Source organism: Penicillium manginii, assembly GCF_028828005.1.
Source record: "Penicillium manginii strain IBT 31320 chromosome Unknown utg000005l:1.0-5665137.0:1.0-5668048.0, whole genome shotgun sequence".
Lineage (NCBI taxonomy): Eukaryota > Fungi > Ascomycota > Eurotiomycetes > Eurotiales > Aspergillaceae > Penicillium > Penicillium manginii.
Window position 1 is genome coordinate 4988523 of NW_026643106.1, and position 22489 is coordinate 5011011.

The window sequence follows — 22489 nt, forward strand, 5'->3', positions numbered from 1 at the left end:
GGGGATACCAAGTCTCGTGCAGCGCGAGCAACTGGGCCTGGTTTCGTCGCATTTCAACTAAAATATGGACTGGTTGGCGATTGGAAAGCTGGTCGTGACTGTGAGATGTGCTTACCCTCTTTGATTTGCAAGTTGCACACCCATTGCGCGACCGAGTGATCGTTTTTCGTGTCTTGATATCCATCTGGTATGTGCCCAGGTGTTTGAGGTTGTCGCATCGCTCGGGTGCGATTGTGGAGTATAACGACGGCCTCGGGGATAATCCGTGAAAGGACCGCGCGGGGAAAAGAAGATTTAGTGGAGCCCTTATCGCGTCCTACTATTTTCTCACTCGATAAGAGAGACCCACACCGCGGTCCAAGATTGTCGTTTTCCTTTGCTAATAATTGCCTGTTTCGAAGGATCCGCGAAGGAATGGACTCCCCAAGACTAGCGTGTCGCCGCTTGACCCGCCTTTAAGAAAGACATACTCTGGTGGTCGCATGTTATTGTGAGAACTGAAAGGCTATTTGTATCCTGACTTCTCTTCTCATCACCCCCTTTCTTGCTACAATCGTTGTCTACAGCCTTTTTTCAATCATTCGCCTCCAATATGGAAGAAGGTGGCACCGCCCGAAAGCGCCATACCAATGCCACCGCAGAGGCTGATGCCTCCCTTGAGCGGATGGGCATAAAATCCGATTTAGAACGAAATTCGTTCTCTAGCATGTCGATGCTTGGAATGGCCTTTGCTATCGTCAACTCGTGGTGTGCGATCGGAACCACCGTCAACGCTTCCCTGCCATCTGGCGGACCCAGCAGCGCCGTTTGGGGTATTTTGATCGCAGGAATCTTCAACTTATGCTGTGGCGTGTCGCTTGCCGAGTTTCTGTCTGCCTACCCGACTGCAGGTGGCCAGTATCATTGGGCAGCTGTTGCCAGCTGGAAATCGACAAGACGCGCAGTTAGCTACATCACCGGTTGGATCAATCTTGCTGCGTGGGTATGCCTAGCAGGAGCCAACTGCTTGCTTGTGAGCGGAATCATTATGAGTTATGCGGAATTGATGAACCCTGCTTTTGAGCCGAAGCCGTGGCAACGATTTCTTTTGTATATCGCCATCGGTGCCATGGCGTTCAGTTACAACTTATTCGCCAATCGCTTCCTCTCTCATCTGAACAAGTACAACATGTTCTTCACGCTGGCGGGTTTCATTATCAGCCTGATCGTTATCCTCGCGTGTGCAGCTCCGGATTTCCAAAGCGCGAAATTTGTGTTTGGGGGTTTCATTAATGAATCAGGCTGGCCAGATGGCTGGGCCTGGCAATTGGGTCTATTGCAGGGGTATGTCTCAAATATCCTTCGCTTGTAAATTCAAAGCTAACGATCTGCTCAAGTGCCTTCTCCGTGACTGCCTACGACTCGACCATCCATATGATTGAAGAGATGCCGAATCCCACAACCCAAGGCCCCAAGCTGATGATATCCGCCATTGTAATGGCCGTCATCACTGGATTTGGGTATATCGCTGCTGTGCTCGCCGTCATGACTGATATTCCATCGGCAATTTCGGCCTCGGAACCTTTGCTGGAAATTTACTACCAGGCTACATCGAGCAAGGCCGGTAGTATATGCTTGATGATGTTCCCCCTGCTATCCTTTGTCCTATGTGCCATCGACGACATGGCCACTGCCGCCCGCATGGCATACGCTTTGGCACGGGATGGCGGAATGCCATTCAATCGCCATTTTGAACGTGTGAGCCCAAGGTTCGGCCTCCCTGTGGCCGGATTGATATGGTGCTTCGGCTGGGTTATTGTCCTTGGCCTTATCTTCCTCGGCTCTGACAACGCTTTCAACGCTATAATTTCCGCCGCTGTGGTTTCTTTCACCATTACCTACGCCATACCGCCAGGAATCAACATGCTGCGTGGCCGTCGCATGCTTCCTGAAAATCGCAGTTTCAAGTTGCCCAACACTGTTGGGTATATCTGCAATGCGGCAGATGTTGCTTGGGCTTTGCTCACGACTGTTCTCTTCGTTTGGCCAACATCGAATCCAACTACCCCAAGCAACATGAACTACTGCATTGCCGCATTTGGAGTGATTCTCGTGATTGCTGGGTCAAACTGGGTCTTCAGTGCTCGAAAGACCTATAGGCCCCCCTAAGCTGGAGCTTGTTCACGGCCACAATATAGATGGTGTAGTAGCCGATGAGATCGTCCATGAAATCGGAGTTGATCAAAAAGGGGAATATATTCCAGAGAAGACGGAATAGGGATACTAGTAATTTGACTCCGAAATTTCTATATTTGATACATCCAAAGCCCTTTAATTTTTCAACCATCAATGATTAAGTTTCTGATCAGAGGAGAGAGGGAGTCGTCGACTTCCCCTAAGTATATCCTGTTTTATATCAGAATTCACTTCTTCGGCCAGTCACGTTTAAGTCTACGGCTTACGAAAACCATTGACTGCCAGTATGTAGGTATTATTTTGACATTTGATGCTCCGCAGGATACCCCAGCATGAGGACCCGCGGATATGCAGATCTATTATACAATGGGTTGTTGTTACATGACCATAGGTCCGACAGCTAGACACCCTCCTCTTTACCCCCAAACCGCCTCCTCTCCTCGTCGATGCCTGGAACCCGCCATGCAGAGAGTGGAGAGTCTGAAATAATATACAATTTTGCGAAGAGGAATCGCTCCTTGGCCCAAGTAAGCCAACGAGGCCCTTATATACCGGAAGGTGAATACGTGCAAGATCCGTCCCGCCTCGACTTTAAGATGACGACTCCGGCTTGGCGGGTTCCATGGTCTGATCGCCTTCCAAGTTGGAGCTCTTCACTGTGCCATCGTCCCAGAATTCAAAGTTGCCATCGGTACGACCATGTTGCAATGTCTGACCCTTTTCACTGAGCAGATCTTCTAGTGTGGTTCCCTTGTCGAAGAAGATGCCGAGGTGATCGCTCATGACGTGACGGTTCTGGCAGGAAGGGCATTGGATGAGGACAGTGCCGCGGTGGTAGCCTTGCTTAGACATGCGGTGCGAAGAGCGCTCACCACATGGCTTGCAGGTGAAAGTAATGCGATAGGCTTCCTCTGATTTGCGACGCTCCTCGTTTGTTTGCTCGCGCTCGGCGTCGGTCTCGGTTTGAGCCGGGTATTCGGTGAGAGGTCGGGGCGCGGTGGAGTTATATCGGTATAATGATGGAATGGCGCCTCGCTGCAGTCGAAGAACGACGGGTGATCGTAGATTTTGCTTTGATTGGAGCAGTTGTGAAGAGTAGAATCGGGAGACAGGTATGCGACTCGACGCAAGAGCCGAGGTTGGGGCTGAGGAGACGAGAGAACGCAGAGGGCGGAGGCCCTGTGATGAGAAGGGGCGCATGTTGTAGTAATGGATTTCTTCCCTGAATTCGAATGTAATTAAGATGGGGAGTGAAGGAGTGGTGAAGATGGACGATAAGAGAAAAAAAGAGATTGACCTTCCGCAACAACGTCAACGCCAAAGCGGTGGCGGGCCAACAATCTTCCGGCGGCTCCTCCGCGGAGAGCAAAGCAGCTCTTCTTTCTTTGACTTCTACTGACTACCTTTGATCTCGACTGCTTTCTTTTGGATTTTATTTCCCTCACAGCTTCTTCTCGATCACCCCATCTCCAAGATGGCCGCCATGAGGGCTCGCAATAAAATTCGAGCTCCTCGTCGGGTATGCCTTACTATTCTGCCCTCCCCTCTCCCCCTCCCCTCTTGTATTGGAACCCGGTACTGATAGCTACCAAACAGGGCTTCCCCTCTGCCAAAACAGACGATTTTGAATCCAGCTGGAAGGTCCTCTCAGCCTCTCTCACCGAAATCAATACCAAAAATGCCTCCGCCCTGTCCTTTGAGGAGATCTATCGCAGCGCCTACAGAATTGTATTGATGATGCGGGGGGACGATCTTTACGAAAATGTGAAGAGCCTTGAGGAGGATTGGCTTCGCAACAATATTCAACAGCAGGTTACCGAGTCGATCTCAACAAGCCTGATACGTCCCCAAGGCGTGGTGGAAATGCAAGACCAGTCGAACGAGCGTCGAGCTGCGGGGGAGAAGTTCTTGAGCGTGCTCAAGGAGAGGTGGGAAGACCATCAGCTCTGCATGGGCATGATTACCGACGTCTTGATGTATATGGTTAGTGGGTCCATCGCCACACGCGCAGGGCGCAGATCTAATAGCCCCTCCCAGGATCGAATTATTTCCGCAGACCGAACGAAGCCCTCTATCTATGTTGTCGCCATGGCCCTCTTCCGAGATCACGTCCTCCGTGCCGCCGTCCGTGCCGAGTCAGAAACCACCGTATACGATATCCTTGAGTCGACAATACTCTTCATGGTCCAGTTGGAGCGGAACGGTCATATCATTGAACGGCCTCTGATTCGACATTGCATCCAGATGCTCGAAGGACTATATGAGAACATGGACGAGGAGGAGGGTGCCAAGCTTTATCACTCGATGTTTGAGCCTGCATTTCTGCGTACAAGTACGAAATTTTACCAAGGCGAGGGAAAGCGTCTCCTTGAGATCGGAGATGCAAGCACCTTCTGCCGCATTACCTCTCAGCGAATTGCGGAAGAACAAGAAAGATGCCGCTACGTCTTGGCATCGGCAACCGAAACCAAAATTCTCCATATTTTGGACGACGAGTTGATCCGAAAGAACATTGAGGAGGTTGTGAAGCTAGAGGGGACTGGGGTTCGCCATATGTTGGACCACAACCAGCTGGATGGTCTGCGAAATGTGTATCAGCTCAATGCCCGAGTGGACCCGAAGAAGGATGCTCTCGTTAGGGCAATCAACAAGCGGATTGTTGAGCTTGGCAAAGAGATCAATGCTTCGGCTCTTACATCTTCGCAAGGCCAGGCCTTATCTGGCAAAAGCGCGGAGGAGCCGAAGAAGACAGAGAAATCGAAAGAAAAGCCGGTCAACCAACAAACAGTATCTGCGATTCAATGGGTGGATGATATCTTGGCCCTGAAGCGACAGTTTGATACCATCTGGGAGAACGCTTTCTCGTCTGACCAGGGTCTAGAAAGCTCGATTATGGGCAGCTTCTCTGACTTTATCAACATCAACCCACGCAGCTCGGAGTATCTGTCGCTCTTTTTCGACGAGAACTTGAAGAAGGGTATCAAGGGCAAGACCGAGAATGAAGTGGACGCTTTGCTTGACAACGGCATTACCTTGCTCCGATATATCAAGGATAAAGATCTCTTCGAGACATACTATAAAAAGCATCTGTCCCGTCGATTGTTGATGAAGCGCGCATCCAGCATGGATGCTGAGCGGCAAATGATTTCCAAGATGAAATTGGAGGTTGGAAACCAGTTCACCCAGCGCATTGAACACATGTTCAAGGATATGACTGTCTCCGAGGACCTATCAGCCAGCTACAAGGCGCATATTGCCCAGAATGCTGACCCCGATCAAAAGCGCATCGACCTAGAGATCAATGTTCTTACAAGCACGATGTGGCCCATGGAGATGATGGCCAGCAAAGAAGGCCAAGTCCAATTGCCATGCACTTTCCCCAAGGAAATCGAGAGCTTGAAACAGAGCTTCGAGAAATTCTATCTTGGCAAGCACAGCGGACGAAAACTGTCGTGGCAGGCTGGGATGGGTACTGCTGACATCCGTGCTACGTTCCGACGGGCAAGTGGCAAGACCCAGCGGTACGAGCTGAACGTATCAACATATGCCCTCGTCATCCTCTCCCTTTTCAATGACCTACCAGACAGCGAATCTTACACCTACGAAGAAATTCAGGGTCGCACAAGCATTCCCGAACATGACCTCATTCGAAATCTTCAGTCACTGGCTGTGGCTCCGAAGACAAGAGTTCTTAAGAAAGAGCCGATGAGCAAAGATGTCAAGCCTACAGATCGGTTCTTCTTCAACAACGAGTTCCAGAGCCAGTTCGTCAAAGTTCGGATCGGCGTCGTGAGTGGCGGTTCCAATAAAGCAGAGAACCAGGATCAGCGCAAGGATACCGAAAAGAAGCTTGCCGAGGAGCGTGGCAGTACAATTGAGGCGGCCCTCGTTCGGATCATGAAGTTCGTTGACCCTATCCCATCTGTAATTGATCGTTTGCTAACCTTTCCCAGACAACGCAAGAAGTTGATTCATTCTCAACTCATGACCGAGGTTCTCGCACAATTATCTGCTCGCTTTGTACCAGATGTTAACATGGTTAAGCGTCGAATTGAGAGCTTGATTGATCGCGAGTATCTGGAACGAGTTGGCGAAGAACCTCCTACTTACGGCTACGTTGCCTAAAGAATCTCACGGATTTCGATGATGACGATAATGATATCTTGGTATTTATGTTTCCTTTTCCTCGCCGATTTTCGCTATTTGCCGTGGCATTCATTTAGTTCGGTTTTTTTTTTCTTCCTCCACGTCGCATTACAGGTGTTCTGATATTAGCGGGAGGCGTTACCACTGCGGACGGCGACGATTAAATGTTCATAGATGACGACCAAGGGTCTTAGCCGGGGATGTCCTGATATCCCCAGCCATAATTCAAATGAAGTAAATGGCAAGCTATGATGATCCAAAACAATGCAGTACATGACCCAAACCCCCCCAACAACGCCATAAATGCAACCTGGCCAGCGACTCTGCTTTCCAAGGTTCAGGTCCTTGAAGCAGGTCCAGCCAAGCAGTAAACATAACCCATGAACAAAGATGTAAGCGCAGTAACTGCTGTCGTTTCACAATAACTCAACCTCCCCCTTCAACCAAGCAGCCCTAACCCCTTCCCACCTCACAACCCAAACATCACCCATCCGCATTGTAACCCCAACATCCTCCTCCATCTCCCCCTCACCCACAACTAGAACAGGCACCTCCGCACCAAGACACCTCACAAAAACAACCTCCCGCGTCTCAGGCCCCTGAATCATACTAGTCCCACCGGCATTATCATCTAACCTCCTCAATTGCCGCGGAAAAGCCCCCATAAACGACCCACTATAGTGGCTGGCGAGTAATTTCTGATGCGCATGCACAAAACTCGCCTCGCTCTCGGAGAGCGGGTCGAAGGACGCTATGGCCGAGATATCAGGCACCGAGTCTTCGGGTGTCGGCTGTGATTGCGATTGCGACTGCGACTGCGATTGCGAGAGATTCTGGTTTGTGGAGGAGAGTTTGACAAGGTAGTGCATGCTGTATTTTGTGAGTTTTGCTAGGCGGGTACGGAGCAGGCTGCGGATTATATATTGGGTTCGGGCGAGGTCTGTTTGTAGGATTGAGAGGCGGAGGTTTAGGTTTGGATTGTGGTTTGCGTTTTGGGCGTTGGTTGTTGGTGGGGGGACGTCTGCTGATGAGGCGGCGATGTCTTCGATTGTTTCAATCTGGGTTGGTTGATTAGTGACAACTTCTTTTTTCACAGCCACTGCTGCTGCTTTCGCTGCTGTGGGAACGTACCTGCATTCGGACACGATCCATCATTCGGTCCATTAGGGCTGTTGGCCAGGGGAGGACTTCTGAGACGGCGCGTTCGGAGACCCAGAAGCGTGTGAGGGATTGGTGGTCGAGGGCTGTGGACTCGAGGCTTGCGCCTGGTCCGCGATCGACGGAGGCGAGAATGTCGTCGATGTCCATGGTGGGATTGGGCTGGATTGGAGGAGATTGAAGGTGCCAGGGTGATGGTGGAGGGGAATCGCGTCGCGAAAATTGCGGAGGGCGGAGATGGCGGTGGGTCCCGTGCATACCTTAATTCCTCATAGTACCTACATTGACACATTTATGATATTATACCAGTAGGTTAGGTATTCTTCCATAGGGTTATGTCTTTCTTTTTGGACACATCTTGTTTAATTGCCCTTTTGATTGCCCAAGTCGAAGATGAGGCGGCTACTAGTAGGATCAGCTGGCTATTAGTTCTACTATGACATTAACTTGAGGATTATGTACTTATTGCTAAAATTGGAAAACAACTCAAACTTACTAAAAAGTATCATGACATGCTACATCTAGCTGGTAGTATGTAGCTCCCTGGTACTTATGTGTGTCCTTAGTGTTTTTAAAGAGTCCTTTCTCACAAATAGCTACTAGTACTAGTGTGATGGTAATGTATCCCAAGGTTTGCTTGCTCAGATTCTAAAGTAATGAGCGATTAGTACTAGTTTTACTTCGCGGCCCTCCAAATTGAAAATTCGAAGCCGATTTCAACTTCAACTGAGCTTATACTAGTAGTGTGCCAGTGGCCAAGCGGTACCAAGATGCCTCCGCATGTTCCCGCAACGATATTGGGTGAGTATACCCACCCCATACTCAGAACACAGTGAGGATTCTCTTCTCAGTATAAATCATCCTTGAAAACAGGATAATCGCTGACCCCGCTAGGGACATAACACCGCCAAAGATCTTCACATCCAACCAACCACCGACCGCATTTTGCAAGATAGCTCCACCGACGGGTGCCATGGTGAGAGCAGGAATCGAGATGGCGAGGAACATGATGCCTATCCGGTAGCCGATCTCGGGCAGCGGTGACACAGAGGCTGGGAGGGCGCCAGAAAGACCTATAAAGGCCCCCGAAAAGAACCCGAACATGATGGCGAAGCCGATTGCGATAGAAGAGTGCGTGGCCGGGATCCAAAGTGCTAGCTCGGCGATTCCGGAAATACTGCAGGCCAGGATGAAAATGTTCCATCTTCCGATTATATCGGCGCCGTATCCGGATGCCAGGCGGCCAAAGAGACTTGAACGTATCTGTTAGTGTTCTGAAGTACCTAGGTACTAGGGAAGGGCTACATCGGAATTTACCTTGCCGCGTTGAAGATAGACACCAAGTATTGAGACATCTGCTCAGACATATGCGCCTCTTGGGAAGCCTGTACGGCCATATAGTCGATTGGAATAAGGATACCATAGGTCAAGATGAAAGCGCCCAACAGCAACATGACGAATGGGAGCTCCTTGAAAGGAGCAGTGAAACGTCCCACAGGCAATTTTTTAGGGACAGGTTTCGTTCTGGGTCGGATTGTGAGAATAGCGATGAGCTGCAGGCCGAGGATGAGAAAAGCTGCAGCTCTCATTGCCCAGGGGTATCCGGTGCTTTGAATCATGCGGCTGATCATAATTGGGAATATGACGCCGCCGAGTGATCCGCCTGTAGCCATGATACCCATAGCCACCCCGCGCCTTTTAGAGAACCATGTTGCAACGCAGGCAAGTGCTTCATATCAAAGAAACAGAAAAGTCAGCATGAATCTCCAGGGGAGCAACCTTGGAAGGTGGTTCCGACTTACCCGGTGAATATAGACAGGCAACGCCAACGGCACTGCAAACACCCTGAGACAAGATGAATTGATAGTACGTCTTCGCCAACGATGCCATCATCAAACCAAAAACGTGAAAAGCAGTTCCAACAATTATGAGGGGTCTTGGACCATAGTTATCGAATAATATGCCAAGTACTGGACCTAGGGCAAAAACGAAGAAGATTTGGAGGGACGGAATCCATGCAATGGTACTGCTTGAATAGTCTTGCAGAGGCCCAGCCTCATAATATGCCTGAAAACTTCCCACGCCTATTGAAAGAGAGCTAAGGTTAATCAATCGTATCGAGGCAGGCGTGTGAATGTCATAGTACGCACTGTTGATCCAGCCCGGGCTACTGAAAGAGCAGCACCATGCTCCCAGGACAACTAACCATGCAACGGTACCACCGTCGGGTGGTCCAGCATCTTCCACTTTGGCAGCGTCATTGAATGTTTCTCCTTCGCCTTTTTGCACTCCAACCGACTCTTCTGAATTGTATTCTTGTCGTACACTATTTTCGGGATCGACCTTGAGACTCATGGTTGAAACAGAAGAGGGGGAGGTAACCATGTCCACAATATACCAAGGTCAATAAAACTAGTCTGGCTGATGAAATCGAGAAGCTCAGTTCTTAATGATATTTTTTTCAGATTAACTTATCTAGGAGTCGATTTCTTATACGGATACTCGTTGTATACAGGCGGAGGATGGGTGGGGCTTTGCGGAGGGTGATATGAGCTGTGATTGGTGAATTGAGGCGGAGGCGGAGATAACAACAAACGCGGACATAAGAGAGTACACTATAGCGATCCTAGGATGAGTCCAACTTTCCCTCTCGCCATCTCTCTTACATCTACCGCCCCCACGCACAATCATAATGAGTCTTCCTGGCGGATCTCGAGTCCATCTCCGCCCGCGCTCAAGTTATCAGCGTGATAAGCCGCAGCTTTCTTGCAATCATTGTCGGCAGCGGAAGTATACTTCATCCGCTCTGCTATCGAAAGAACGGAGAAAGAGCTAACACAGTGGATAGACGGAAGTGTGACCGCGGAAAACCATGTTCTTTTTGCACTGTGAGATCCTTAACTTCGAATCCCAGGGAAGCGATAATCCAAGGGTGGTGCAGCTGACAACGTCATTCAATGCCGATCAGAAACACAATCTCGCGTCGACGTGTACTTACGCCAACTCGTCAGTTCCGCATGCTTTGTCAAGAAACACTTCTAGAAAGAGCAAAACAAACCGCAGTAAGGTATGCGGGCTGGCGACGCCGAGTAGCTCAGCTTCCGTTCCTTCGCCAGGGACCACGGATTTGGAATTAACCAAGTCCGGGACTGGCTTTAAAGATTCTACTCATTGGACCTTCGTTTTGGAAGGTGCATTAGATATTAATGGCCATGATATTTCAACATATGCGATTCAATCGGAGGCTGCATTTGAGCGGGATTCGCCTGCTGCCATCCGAAATGTGCTTCTCTTTGAGGGATGTGATCATGCCACTGACCAAGAAATTCTCGATTCGATGCCTTCCAAGGTGGAATGCGACCGTTTAGTCGCACTCTACTTCCGAACTCAGGAATATAGATGTGAGTTCTATTGAGTTTAGGGGACAGGAAACTTTGATATCATCCTTGTTAATGCTACTTCTTTTCACAGCTGTGATACACCCGACTGAGTTTTTGAAAAGGGTATGTACTGGCACATAGCACTAGGACTGATAAGTAACAGCCTTGTTTTAGTATAATGCATTTTGGGAGAACCCTAGCGCTGCGACTGTCTCTTGGCTCGGCCTTTTGTACAGTATATTCTGCTTCTCTATTCATGATGGCGGCCCCTCAGCACTCCAGGATACCTCTTCATATGTTTCGTCGCCTGCAACCTCGAATAAGATTTTGAATTACCGAGAAAAGATTGTACAATGTCTGGTTCGAGGTCAGTTTGCTAAGGGGGGTCCCGACATCATGGAAACTTTGGTTCACTACTTGTTGATTGAGAGCCACGCGAACAAAGAGTCCAACATCGAGGTATGGCTCTTGATGGGTAACATTGTCCAAATAGGTATGTGTTTATGATTTTTCAAGTCAAAATTTCATCTACTAATTAGTGTGTGCAGCTATTAGAATGGGCTACCATCGAGACCCGGGCAACTTCAAGTCCCTATCCCCCTACGAAGGCGAGATGAGGCGCCGCATGTGGGCTATTATATACTCGCTTGACGTAGGATTCGCAATGCAGATGGGTCTTCCGAGCAGCATTAAGACCTCCATCAGTGACACACTACCGCCCCGGAACCTTCAGGATCGGGACTTTGATGCCAGGTCAATTGACCTTCCACCAGCAAGACCCATGGACGAGCTTACCTCAAGCACCGTGATTCTCTCGAAACTTCATGTGGCTACCAGCTTAGGCGTCATATCAGATATGATTTGTAGTCCGAATCCGCTATCACATGAGGACCTCAATGCGGCCAATTCGATGCTGGACTTGATGTATGCCACCATTCCCGAGCCTTGCAAGTTGCGACCCGTCTTTGAATCCCTGTTGGATCCTCCAAGTGTCGTGTTCCAGGTCAGTACTCTTTGCTCAGAAGGCCACATTAAAAAGTGGACGGTTTACTAACAACTTCATGATTATTATAGCGTATGAACGTTCATATGCATTATCAAAGATCCCGGATCTTGATTAATTGGAAATTCCTCAAAAGCTCGAGGGATACCACTCAGACCGAAAAATCCTGGAGTATCGTGATCGATGCATCCTCAGAGATCATGCGACTACAGCACCGCATGGCAGAAGAATCTCAAGTCTTGGACGCATTTTGCCCTCCTGGTATGGTTGACTCCTGCTTCATGAATAACGGGTACTTCTTAGCCGCAAGTATCATATGCTTTTTGGTTCGGCATCGCCAGAATATGCTCCCACAGGAGTATCTTTCCAAAGTGCGGACACTTCTTGAGAAGAGCTTGGCTATCTGGAGCCGCAAACTCGACTTGTCGGGAGAAGAAAAAAAGGTGGTCACGGCTCTGAGGCTTGTACTCAAAAGGGCCGAAGGGGCCGATGGCTACAATACAATAGAATTGATGGCGACGCCTCAAGCAGTCGGAGGTGAGAATCAATAACCCCCTGATTGAACTCAGATCTAACCAAGTTCGTGTGCGTTTGTTCACAGATCAGTTCGATAGCAACCGCATGACCATTCATAGTGATGCCTCTTTCTTAGATGATTTGCCTTCGATGATGATGGAGATTGAAAATATGGACTTCCTTTCATTCCCCTTGGTCTCAATGGTGGACGACTGGCCCCAGGTATTAGTGTGAGCGAATTTGAGAATTACTAGTAATAGTAGTCCATATTCGTGAAGTTCAAGTGACGATGGTTATTAAATAGTATTACCTAGGTGCAATAGTACCCCCTTCGGATAGATGGATCCGTGTTGGGAGTATCATGATGTTTACGGATTTCGATTCCGTAGTTGATTTTCAAATTTGAGAACTACTCGAAGAAATTCGTATCCCAATTGAGCCACAATTGACTTAGCAATCATATCTCTGAGTGTACTACTCTGCAAGGAGCGCTGCGCTTCATCTCCAAGACTGCAAGGTTTGTTTAAGTTATACTCCAGTGCGGGTCAAATTGGACGCAGATATAGTACCTAGTATTGAACACCACCACCATGCAACACTACGTGTAGGATACTGAACAGAACGCGAGAGTGAGAGTTGAACTTGCTGTTGCAAGTTTTCTTTTTCGCCAAAATCAAGGTTTTTACGCTAGCAATATCAATAGGACTACTAATAACCTGCTATTCTAAATTTACGACGTCCAGGGTACGGCTGAGCGGACGGGAAGCCCTGTTCTCCACTCCCGGTGGTCGTATCTACTACTATGGGCATATTACAAAATAGGCAAATATCATCGGAGAATTGAATTATTGACTTAATCATAGAGGAGACAAATTCTGAGTAAATCACATGACTCTGATGGTTGATGGTGGTGGGGGCCAAATGGAGGCGACGAGGCGACGCGGGGTCGAGACCTCACTTAGAATTGCTTCCCTACCACCCGTGAAAATGGATTCAGGTTCCTCGTATCGCTCTAGCACTGACTGTTTGGAACAAGGTGTATTCTCAGGTCTGAATTACGACGAGCCTAGCAATAAACAAGATGCCGACGTGATCCAAACACGCGAAAATAAGAACAATCAGCAATCTCAAAATGAGATAAACAGGAGCTCGTTGGATGATATTCTGCCCTACAGCCGTCTACCAGATGAAGATATTCCTCAGCGGATTCATCTTCCCAATTCCCCATCAGGATCTACGTCGAACCTCGAACATGCTACTAGTTCCGGTTCGCGGCATGTCGAACCTGAGAGCGACACGGCTGAAAATTCCAAATCATCACTGGAGGCGATTTCTCGCTACGACAATCCAATTTTCCCGTCGGCAGTTCCTCTTCCAGACTCCACAGCTTCATCTCATGATTCATACTCTGAAGTTCTCGCACATGCGAGCGAGGCTTTAGATCATATCAAAAATGGGAATATCCTCCAAGACTCTCGCCATGAACGGACATCAATTCTTTGCTATGACTATACAGCCAATATGCAACATATGCCAATTATCAGAAAGATTGACAATGCTAGCGAGATAGGCTCTCTTAGGAGTATCCCATCCCATGTCAAACAGCGTGTTATTCTTGTGGAGGATCTCTGCAAAAAAGCGATACATGGGCTAGGAGATACATTTAGCATAAATCCTGAGTTTTTCGAACAACATCTGCTTAACTCTGGGTATCATGTTGAGGATTCCGAACAGCCATCAGCGCAGACCTGGAAAACAGCAGCGTTCTCCAAGTCCTTTTTTACAGTGCGGTGGTTTCGCCATGTTTGGCGGCAACCAACTTACTTTTCGGAAATGAATGTCTCCGAGCTCTTAAAGGATAAGACAGAGCGTTGGTTCGGCCGAAATAGAGTGACCACTCGGGTTAGTACTAATATCTTCCGATCGGAATGGAATCTATGTACCGATCCCAAACAAACCGCCCTGGATGGAACATATTGCGGCTGGGAGGAAAAGGTATCAATTTGGACAAAAGTGCTCAAAAATGAGGACTGTCAAATAAGTCAGCTCTACCATATATGAGCCTGCAGAATTTTGCTAACTCATAATGCAGTGGTTGTTATTTTTGACCCATTGCCAAGAGTCACTGAGGGGTGGCGAGTATGGAAACTTGAAGGAGAAACCAATGAGGCGGAAGATGAAAAATATGATCCTCCGAGTCATGGGCGAGAAGATGAAAAGTTTCGAGGTGCCCACCAAACAGATGAGGAGGGTGGGACCTTTCGGACCTTTCAACCAACTCCAGCCGACTCCCCTTGGCGTGAAAATAACACGCGGCGTCTTCAGCTTGGCAATACCACCGCGCGGAAGGGGAGATATGTTGAAACGAAGCCACAAGAAAGAGTTTTTATTGAGCAGACTTCTCTCAGATACCAGGACGATACGGACTTAGATGAGGTGTTCAAAAACAGGAAATCAATGCTCGCTTTCAAAAGTCGACTCGGACAAACCAGACCCACGCGTGATGACCTACATGAATCTGCGCTAAAGCATTCTGCCGTTGTCAGCATAGCCCCTTTATTGTCGGAGATCTTTTTCCGGGACACATCGGCGCTTCTCAAACACCTTAATCAGATTGCCGATGAGATCGACATTCAAATTTTAGATGATACAAAGATGGAGGATCGACTCGTTCTATGGCGCCAAATCATCAGTAGGGCTCATAGAGAACTTCCAGAGTTGAGAGCATCTATGAGAGCCTTGATCGGCTTCGAAAAAGCTATCGCAGCGTTTGAGCCGTTGCAAGAGGCGGGAATGTCTGATCCAAACTACAGAGTTCTTTCAGAGGCCATTGAGAAGACTATTGAACGACTACAGAAAACTTCGGCCTCTCTAAACTCCAATATGTCATTATTAGACAGCAAAAGATCAATTGCAGAGGCCCATGCTATAGCAAGACTCACAGAGCTCGCATTTATCTTTATTCCATTATCTTTTGCAGCTACGGTTTTCGGAATGCAGATTGAGTCTTTTGCTGAGCCTGCGCCAAATGGTATGTTCTTCCTAGTGGCCATCGTTGCGATATCTTTCTCATACTTGATGCGAGCTTTCATGAGAAGCCAATGGCTTGGTACCATGCAAACCAAGACAAACGACAGTATTGAAAGGTACGCCGAAAGGCATGACCTTCCCGTTCACCCACGCTCTGTTCCCACACGACTCATTATTTGGTGGGCGAAAGATCTCGTTACTCGAAGTGTTTATCAGTCCTGTTCGTGGGCTACAGGCAGAATACCTTGGGCATACCATGTTCTATCCCAGAATTTGGGGCTCTTACCAACCTTTCTGTTGACCATTCTTTTACTCTCAATCATACCAATTGGAATTCTCTGGTCTCGCCCCTTGGATGCTGGAATTCGCCTTGCAATCAGTCTTGGTACTGTCGTCACGATTGCTATAACTACTCTCATTGCTGCCACCCTTCGGTCCTCGGCTAGGAATTCCATCATCCTTTCTATCAACTATGACTACTCATTTTCCGACCCTGTGGGGTCCAGTCGATTTTCGCAAATTCAAGATACATCCCATTATTTTTTGATAGTCTGGCTTGGAGATAGAAGAAGGGCGTTAGTGCGTCGGTGGATGAACAATTCGGTCTTCCGATTCTTTCCGCTGGCAATACTGGTGCTGATACCGCTGGCGCTCATCTGGACTCGCCCACTGGCGATGGGTATCAAAGTCGGGTTGACTGTTGGAATTTTACTGTTAGGGCTCTTTTTCTTCTCTTTCAGATTGTGCTTGACCCACACGAGGAGCTTTGGCTAGAGATCCACACCCCAAGTTTAACAAATCTTGGAACCATCATGATCCACGAATTCTAACATGCTACTTCATACTTCTAGTATCGCCATTAGATTCCTTAAGCCATATATCCTATTATTGGCGGAGTGTTGTAGCGAAGTGGAAACTTGAAGCTCAAGATCAAATTACCTACTACTCGTAGTACCCCCAGTCTGAGAGTTGGATGCGGCCCGCCCCGCAATCGCAAACTCCACTTCACAAGCCTCTGTCAGCTTTCACGTCTCAACAATATCCGTTCTAGCAAGGCATGGGATTTTTGGTTCGGTGGCAAACTGAAATAGACCATCGTAATCATCCCGTCACGCCACTATCACAACTTAACGTGGAAACCAAGGCCTATCGACTCTGTAGAAAGCTGAGGTATTTTCAATTTTCAGTGGCCACCCGTATCTGCATTCGCACTTGGGATTATGGCCAATGAATCTCTTCGTCTAAGGCACTGCATAACCTTTTAGCCTACTCCGGACTAGCCACTTCTTACATCCTTCTCTGGTTTGTTGTGGAGTGGAACTCCACTTTAGTCAAGTAGCGAAATTTGAAATTCTCGTCATATGACCCTAAGTCCCCTAACTAGCCGGAGGGGAAGAAAAGTGATTTTGCTTTTCCAGCCCCGCCTGTCACCGTCACTATTGTCATCCAGGTCCTTTAGGAAAAGTCATCATGGTATCTATTTTTGACGCATTTGCCTGTAAGACATCGCTAAGAGAGCCCCTTTATCAGATTGCATACTAATACATGGCCGAATGACACGGCTTATCATAGCCTTTGCTACCAGAATTGCCTACCATCACGTTTTGATGATTATCCTAGTCATTGCAAGCCTTCTACTATGTACTATATCTCATATACATCATAATCTCCAAATAACTGTTTACTGATGATATTTCAGTATTTTTGGAGGTTGGATGCACGTCCGCCAACCTAAGTAATATTTACTTATTATCATTGAAACAAAACACTGCAATTCCTCCGTTGGCGAAGGATTCGACCCTTGTGGATACAACAATTGCACACTATATTCGAAATTCATCGTTATCACATAATGGAACGAGTTTGGAGGTGCGTGTAGGATATAGGGGAATGTGCATGATACAGAACAGTGAGGTCAAAACTTGCTCTACTAGTGCAAGGAGCCTGGCACGTATACTCCAAACCAGCCCAATTGCTGAGAGCATCACAAACTATGCGGAATCACCCGACCCATTTAATCTGGTATACATTGCTAAGAAGTTTCAAGCGGAGGTTGTTTTTGATGGATTGATGTGAGTTTATTTGTTCAGGGCGGAAGTGAGCTTTCCAAGTTCCTGGATCGTTGACGGAGTTCAACCATAGATTCCTGAGCCTCGCCTTGGTGTTCATTTGTTTTCTAATTATGGGGACATTTCCTGGCTGGCATGAGGAGCAAGACGAGGTTGAAGACACAATCGAAGTCAAACCATTTCCGGTTCGTCGAACGGCCAATGCTGCTGTTACGAGTATCCTTGCAGGGTCCATTTTCGCATTCATTTCCATCTTGTGGCAACATCTCAATACGAGTGCCACAGCCTCAATGATCGAGACTCTTTCTTATGGAGGGGTTACTTGTCATGTGGGCCCGGCGGCAATGTCACTTGCTTGGATTGCAGTTGCTTTGATCATGATTACTGGTCTGGGGTTGAGTGTGATGATGATGAGCATAAGTTTGATTCGGAGACTCACCGAGGAAGACTAGCAACTTGGATAACTCGCGCAGGACTTCGGGAACTCCCGAGATCGTTAAGGTTGAAGATAGGGTAGATACCCAGGTGGGCATTTTATATGTCTTACTACTTTATCAGGGCCCGGTGCTTCAAAATTGTTGTGGAGTTCCAAGATTCCAAGGGTTATGATGTTTTCCAACACACGCGCATTGGAAGGTTTCAGCAATGACGCTGAACCTTGGAATAAAGTCATTTGCCTATCGAGGAATGTGCACATAGTGAGTAGTCAACTTCCAAGGTGGAAGACTGATATGTGTTGAATTGGTTCAAATGTGAGGAGCCTGGGCACGGCGCCACACGTAGGTGAACATGTGGTGGTATAAAAAGCAAGTAATCAGATTGAGGAGAAGGGAAATGAGGAGAAGAAGAGAAGAAGAAGAAGAAGAGGAGGAGGAGGAGGAGGAGGTGGTGGAGATGAAAGAAACCAAGTACATGCGTAGGCGTGGATACCATCTGGATGATGCACCAGCACTGTTGGAGGCTGGTGCCTAGGTTCCGCGCCTCAGGCATCCAAGCCCGCCTCTTCCTAGATAGCTTCATCCTTGGCTCTTCATCCGATCACCAGGTATTATTGCCTCCCACTGTAAAGAAGAGAAAAAGGCTAAAGTGAAACATGGCAAATTTAGCCAAGTGGCCACGTGATTGATGCCAAGTGCTGCTATTGTCCAAGCGAGTACCAATTGTCAACTTGATATATTTTCTTCCACAGATAGACCTTTCCTTCCTTCGACATCACCGCAACCATGCCCCGGGTGAACACCACCCCTCAAAAGGTTCTTGGTATTGAAGACGCTCTAGTGTCAGACGAGAACCCAGCCTGCAATGGTACTTTCGACTATGAGCGCTGCGCCAGATTACACAAGTACATCGTGGCATTAGGTTGGAAGGCTCTTCACAAACAAGACACACCCGACCTTGATGCACTAGCCAGTGAAAAGTGGCTCTTTAGGCAGGCAGGAGAGGAAATAGCGTCTATTCGGAGCCGCCTTATTCCGCCGCTTAACTCATTCCTGGATCTTATCTATGAATCTAAACATGAGTTCTTTTACTGGGTTGACTCTCTTGTGCTGATGCCCTGCGATGAATATGTCATCGACTCGGAAGACAGGAAGTTGGAGAAAGGCAAAGAACGATTCGTTCTCATTTATCATACTCAAGACACCCTGGGCTCACATAATCTAGGTGTCATATATGACCAACAGCGCAATCGACTGTCGTTCTCTATGACTACAGACAATAGGGAAAGTCTAGAGCCCATATATGAGCATGAAGAGATGTGGCTTCTACTGGAGACTATTGTGACCTACTGGATACGCCTGGTTCAGATTGGTAAAATTGTTGCTGGAATTCCAGATAAGAGTTCTTTTGATGAGCTTGGTTTCCCGACAGATAGACCACAGTTCAATCTGTTGGCATTGCTCCCTTATTGTGACTTCCAGGTTGAGAGTACAATAACCGCGATGGAGCGCTACTCAGATATCATTGAATCTCGAATGTCTCCTGACTCACTTCTGTCAATTTCTTCTGTACATGCTCTTCCTACCGATGCTGAACTTGATGCGGCAGATGTGCCGAATAATGGCTTTACGGCGATGGTTGAAAGTGGCATATGGACTGTGGGCGATGATGGTGTGGAGGGAGGAATCGACAAATTCAGTGAAGCAGACTTTGGCGATGGATTTGAATATTCAATTGAACCAAGCTGGTGATTTGATTCGTGATTTATGTGATAGCCTCGAAGAAATAGTCAGATCACTACTAGTATTCCGCTCGAGTAAAAGAAGGGGCCTGCCTATATTCAGCATTTATCTAGTACTTCTAGTACTAGTATCACCACCACTTCTCTCTATTTCTGGCCTTAAAACCGAACTCAAGCGTAGGAATCAAGTTTAAATATGCTTGTGGCATAACTATGAAAATACTACCAAGCCACGAAAGCACCAAATTCCCCGAATTTTCCAGCCCCCGCGGTTCAAGCTGCCGAAACAATTCCTCCCTTGGCGCGTTACTCTGATCAACTCGTTAGCCGCCGGAGATCGTCATATTATCTACTATGGGGCCGAATGGATATATCTGATTGGTTGAAACGAGTCCAATACTAGTAATTTTGCACGGTTAGGTGGCATTGCCGCTGAGCCTGCGAGTATGCGGCTGAGATGAATTGCCCTTGTTTCAGAAACTATACTAGTATCTCGCTAGGACCACTTTTCCCGGGGCCGTCACGATCATGATAATACTACTAGGGGTAAATTGGAAGTGGAGCGACTACTAGTAGTGTTGTGCCCCCCTCCAAAATCGGTTAGATTCGGGGTCTTACGACGACTTGGCACTGAAGAATACGAAGAATCCGAAGTTCACACTTAGCGCGTGGCTAGTCGGGAATTTCCAGATTTGTGGATAGGGGGGACGGAGACGCAGGGATGTTGAAAGATACACGCCTCATCCCTGCTGCCACAAGTAGTCAGCATTTCTATGTTTGGACCCGAGATTAAGTTGTACAGCGTTATTTTCATGGACAAGTTTCAGTCTATGAATAGTTCAGGCAACCATGAACTCGAGTCTGGTGGAAAGTGGAGCAACACAGCGCTTTTGAATAGAAAATGTCATTATTGTAGGAATAATCATGTACGAGCAATGTCCGCCGCAGGTCTATCTGTACCCCGGTACGCCATCCATGCCGTCGACCCGAATCATATCAGACCGGCCAAGTCAAGCACAACCGAATTACATGGCAGTGCAGAAGGTAACAGAACAGGACCGCAGAGCAGAGTGTGATGGCGTAGAGGGTATTAGGGGATGCTCTCCCAGTATGCCGAGAGGAGAAAAGCCAACGCAGGTCTTTTCGCGTAAGAAAAACGCGCGTCAGATCAGTGCGTGCAAAGAGAAGACAAGAAAAGAAAAGAGAGATAGATCATCACACCCCCAAACCATTCCATCTCGCACAGACTCCAAAGCCGAATCGAAAGGGGGGAATTTAAAAAAAACAAAGACCAGCATAAAAAGAACGCCAGATTTCCCGTGCAAGCAAGTAATTCCGCATCATTATCAGGTCAATCAGATCGGCACGGCCGGCCCCTTTATCGAGCCAGGGCTAGAACCGATGGGATCCACCGAGCCTGAGGATAGATCTAAGCATGCAGCGCGCGCGCATCGAGGAAGGGGCTGATTGGGGGCCGAAAGAAAGCGGGCGGCTAGGTCCTTTCACTCCCCGGCCCAACCTAGCCCAGCCCGAAGGTTCAATCGCAGCGCAGCGCATCACATGCACATAACCCAGCATTTAGACCTTCGCAGGGGGTGGACCTTCGGGAGGCGCATACTCGCGCGCACCCTGTCCATATGCATTCGGCGGGGACTGGAGCTCGATACCATTTTGTTGCGGGTGAGGGCCAGGGCCCTGGTTCTGATTAGGGGCAGCGCCGAAGTAGCCGTACTGGTTCGGGTTGGCGGAGTATTGGGGCGGGGGTGGTTGTTGGTTGTAGGGGTCTCCGCCGTAGGGTTGTTGATAGTATGGTTGGTTTGGAGGAGGCGGGCCTGGTGGTGGTGCCATCCAACCTGTTCCGGCCATTGGTCGGCGGCCGTGAGAGCGGCGGCGACGGGCGTTGAAGCAGCTGGAGAGGGAAGATTAGCGACCGGTCAAGTCAAAAGTCACGCAAGGGAAATGAAAGAAATGTAAAATGGGGAACTCACGCAAAGCCGAAGAATAGAAGGAATGCGCAGCCGACGATTACGGCAAAGGCTACCCAGCGACCCCAGCGGTCCCAGTTGGAGCCGTAGTAGCAGTCGTCGCCATAGCTGTGGATGTTAGTGAGGGTCAAGAAGGGGATAGTAAGGAAGGGGTGGGGGAAGCGGAAGAACATACCAATTACTGTACCAACGGGGAATGATGGCCATGATGAGTGATGGGGGGGGAGGGTTGAGAAAGCAAAGTTGCAGATGAAATGAAGTTGGAAGGTCAAGTGTTGCCGGGGCTGGGGACCCTTTAGGCTTGGCACTAGGCTGCAGTCAACCACAGAGAGAAGTAAGATAATATGGGCTGGTGGGATCAGCAGTGGCTGGGATAAATTGAAATTTGCAGGAATTAAAGTGAGCTACAGGAGAGAAAGAATAAATAGGATATATAGGAAATATCGGTAATAAGTGGTGAATCCAAGTAATTTACAAATTAATGATCGCCATCGAGGCGCAGTTCTTCCCCGGGCCAATCCCGCCACAGTGGAGTGAGGCGCGGTCGATGACGAGTAGGAGTCCGGAGTATACCGGTATTATTAATATGAGTATCTAGTTAAGTTTATTTGGGTATTATTTATGATCATTCTACGACTAGTACTAGTAGACCAGCATCTTATAGTATACCTAGGTACTCTCTAGTCGTAACTGTAATAACTATACTAATAGTAATAATAGTACATATCCACATGTCGCTTGGCAGGTGGCCACTTGCTGCATTGCCAACGCATCACTTGGTCCGTGTGTGCTCGCCTTATTTATACTCGCCGTCTCCCTGATACGTAAAGGGAATAATCTCAATTCTC

General features: G+C 48.2%; 10 protein-coding genes across 10 annotated transcripts; 6 read left to right on the top strand and 4 right to left on the bottom strand.

Moving 5' to 3' along the window:
• Positions 1–592: 592 nt before the first annotated feature.
• Positions 593–2148, top strand: N7533_008190 (uncharacterized protein; the record flags this gene model as incomplete). Its single annotated transcript, XM_057104840.1, has 2 exons — positions 593–1323; positions 1377–2148. 2 exons carry the CDS (start codon positions 593–595, stop codon positions 2146–2148), a joined length of 1503 nt encoding a protein of 500 aa, XP_056959797.1.
• Positions 2149–2766: 618 nt separating this feature from the next.
• N7533_008191 (DNL-type zinc finger protein) lies at positions 2767–3375 on the bottom strand (the record flags this gene model as incomplete). Its single annotated transcript, XM_057104841.1, has 1 exon — positions 2767–3375. One exon carries the CDS (start codon positions 3373–3375, stop codon positions 2767–2769), a length of 609 nt encoding a protein of 202 aa, XP_056959798.1.
• Positions 3376–3649: 274 nt separating this feature from the next.
• N7533_008192 (cullin family protein) lies at positions 3650–6300 on the top strand (the record flags this gene model as incomplete). Its single annotated transcript, XM_057104842.1, has 3 exons — positions 3650–3694; positions 3772–6077; positions 6129–6300. The coding sequence occupies 3 exons, from the start codon at positions 3650–3652 to the stop codon at positions 6298–6300; spliced, it is 2523 nt and encodes an 840-aa protein (XP_056959799.1).
• Positions 6301–6737: 437 nt separating this feature from the next.
• Positions 6738–7629, bottom strand: sld5 (putative GINS DNA replication complex subunit Sld5; the record flags this gene model as incomplete). Its single annotated transcript, XM_057104843.1, has 2 exons — positions 6738–7379; positions 7453–7629. The coding sequence occupies 2 exons, from the start codon at positions 7627–7629 to the stop codon at positions 6738–6740; spliced, it is 819 nt and encodes a 272-aa protein (XP_056959800.1).
• A 672-nt stretch (positions 7630–8301) lies between these two features.
• N7533_008194 (major facilitator superfamily transporter) lies at positions 8302–9834 on the bottom strand (the record flags this gene model as incomplete). The annotated part of the gene is made up of 3 exons (XM_057104844.1): positions 8302–8731; positions 8797–9208; positions 9282–9834. 3 exons carry the CDS (start codon positions 9832–9834, stop codon positions 8302–8304), a joined length of 1395 nt encoding a protein of 464 aa, XP_056959801.1.
• Positions 9835–10351: 517 nt separating this feature from the next.
• N7533_008195 (fungal specific transcription factor domain-containing protein) lies at positions 10352–12413 on the top strand (the record flags this gene model as incomplete). Its single annotated transcript, XM_057104845.1, has 5 exons — positions 10352–10880; positions 10951–10982; positions 11034–11352; positions 11408–11862; positions 11934–12413. 5 exons carry the CDS (start codon positions 10352–10354, stop codon positions 12411–12413), a joined length of 1815 nt encoding a protein of 604 aa, XP_056959802.1.
• An 853-nt stretch (positions 12414–13266) lies between these two features.
• N7533_008196 (Mg2+ transporter protein CorA-like/Zinc transport protein ZntB) lies at positions 13267–16238 on the top strand (the record flags this gene model as incomplete). The annotated part of the gene is made up of 3 exons (XM_057104846.1): positions 13267–14410; positions 14471–15903; positions 15975–16238. 3 exons carry the CDS (start codon positions 13267–13269, stop codon positions 16236–16238), a joined length of 2841 nt encoding a protein of 946 aa, XP_056959803.1.
• Positions 16239–17109: 871 nt separating this feature from the next.
• Positions 17110–17929, top strand: N7533_008197 (Fig1 domain-containing protein; the record flags this gene model as incomplete). Its single annotated transcript, XM_057104847.1, has 2 exons — positions 17110–17480; positions 17551–17929. Coding segments are annotated over 2 exons (750 nt in total), but the record flags the coding sequence as incomplete, so codon positions are not given.
• Positions 17930–18700: 771 nt separating this feature from the next.
• On the top strand, positions 18701–19666 carry N7533_008198 (uncharacterized protein; the record flags this gene model as incomplete). The annotated part of the gene is made up of 1 exon (XM_057104848.1): positions 18701–19666. The coding sequence occupies one exon, from the start codon at positions 18701–18703 to the stop codon at positions 19664–19666; it is 966 nt and encodes a 321-aa protein (XP_056959805.1).
• A 1568-nt stretch (positions 19667–21234) lies between these two features.
• N7533_008199 (resistance to Congo red protein) lies at positions 21235–21848 on the bottom strand (the record flags this gene model as incomplete). Its single annotated transcript, XM_057104849.1, has 3 exons — positions 21235–21565; positions 21645–21749; positions 21817–21848. 3 exons carry the CDS (start codon positions 21846–21848, stop codon positions 21235–21237), a joined length of 468 nt encoding a protein of 155 aa, XP_056959806.1.
• Positions 21849–22489: the final 641 nt, after the last annotated feature.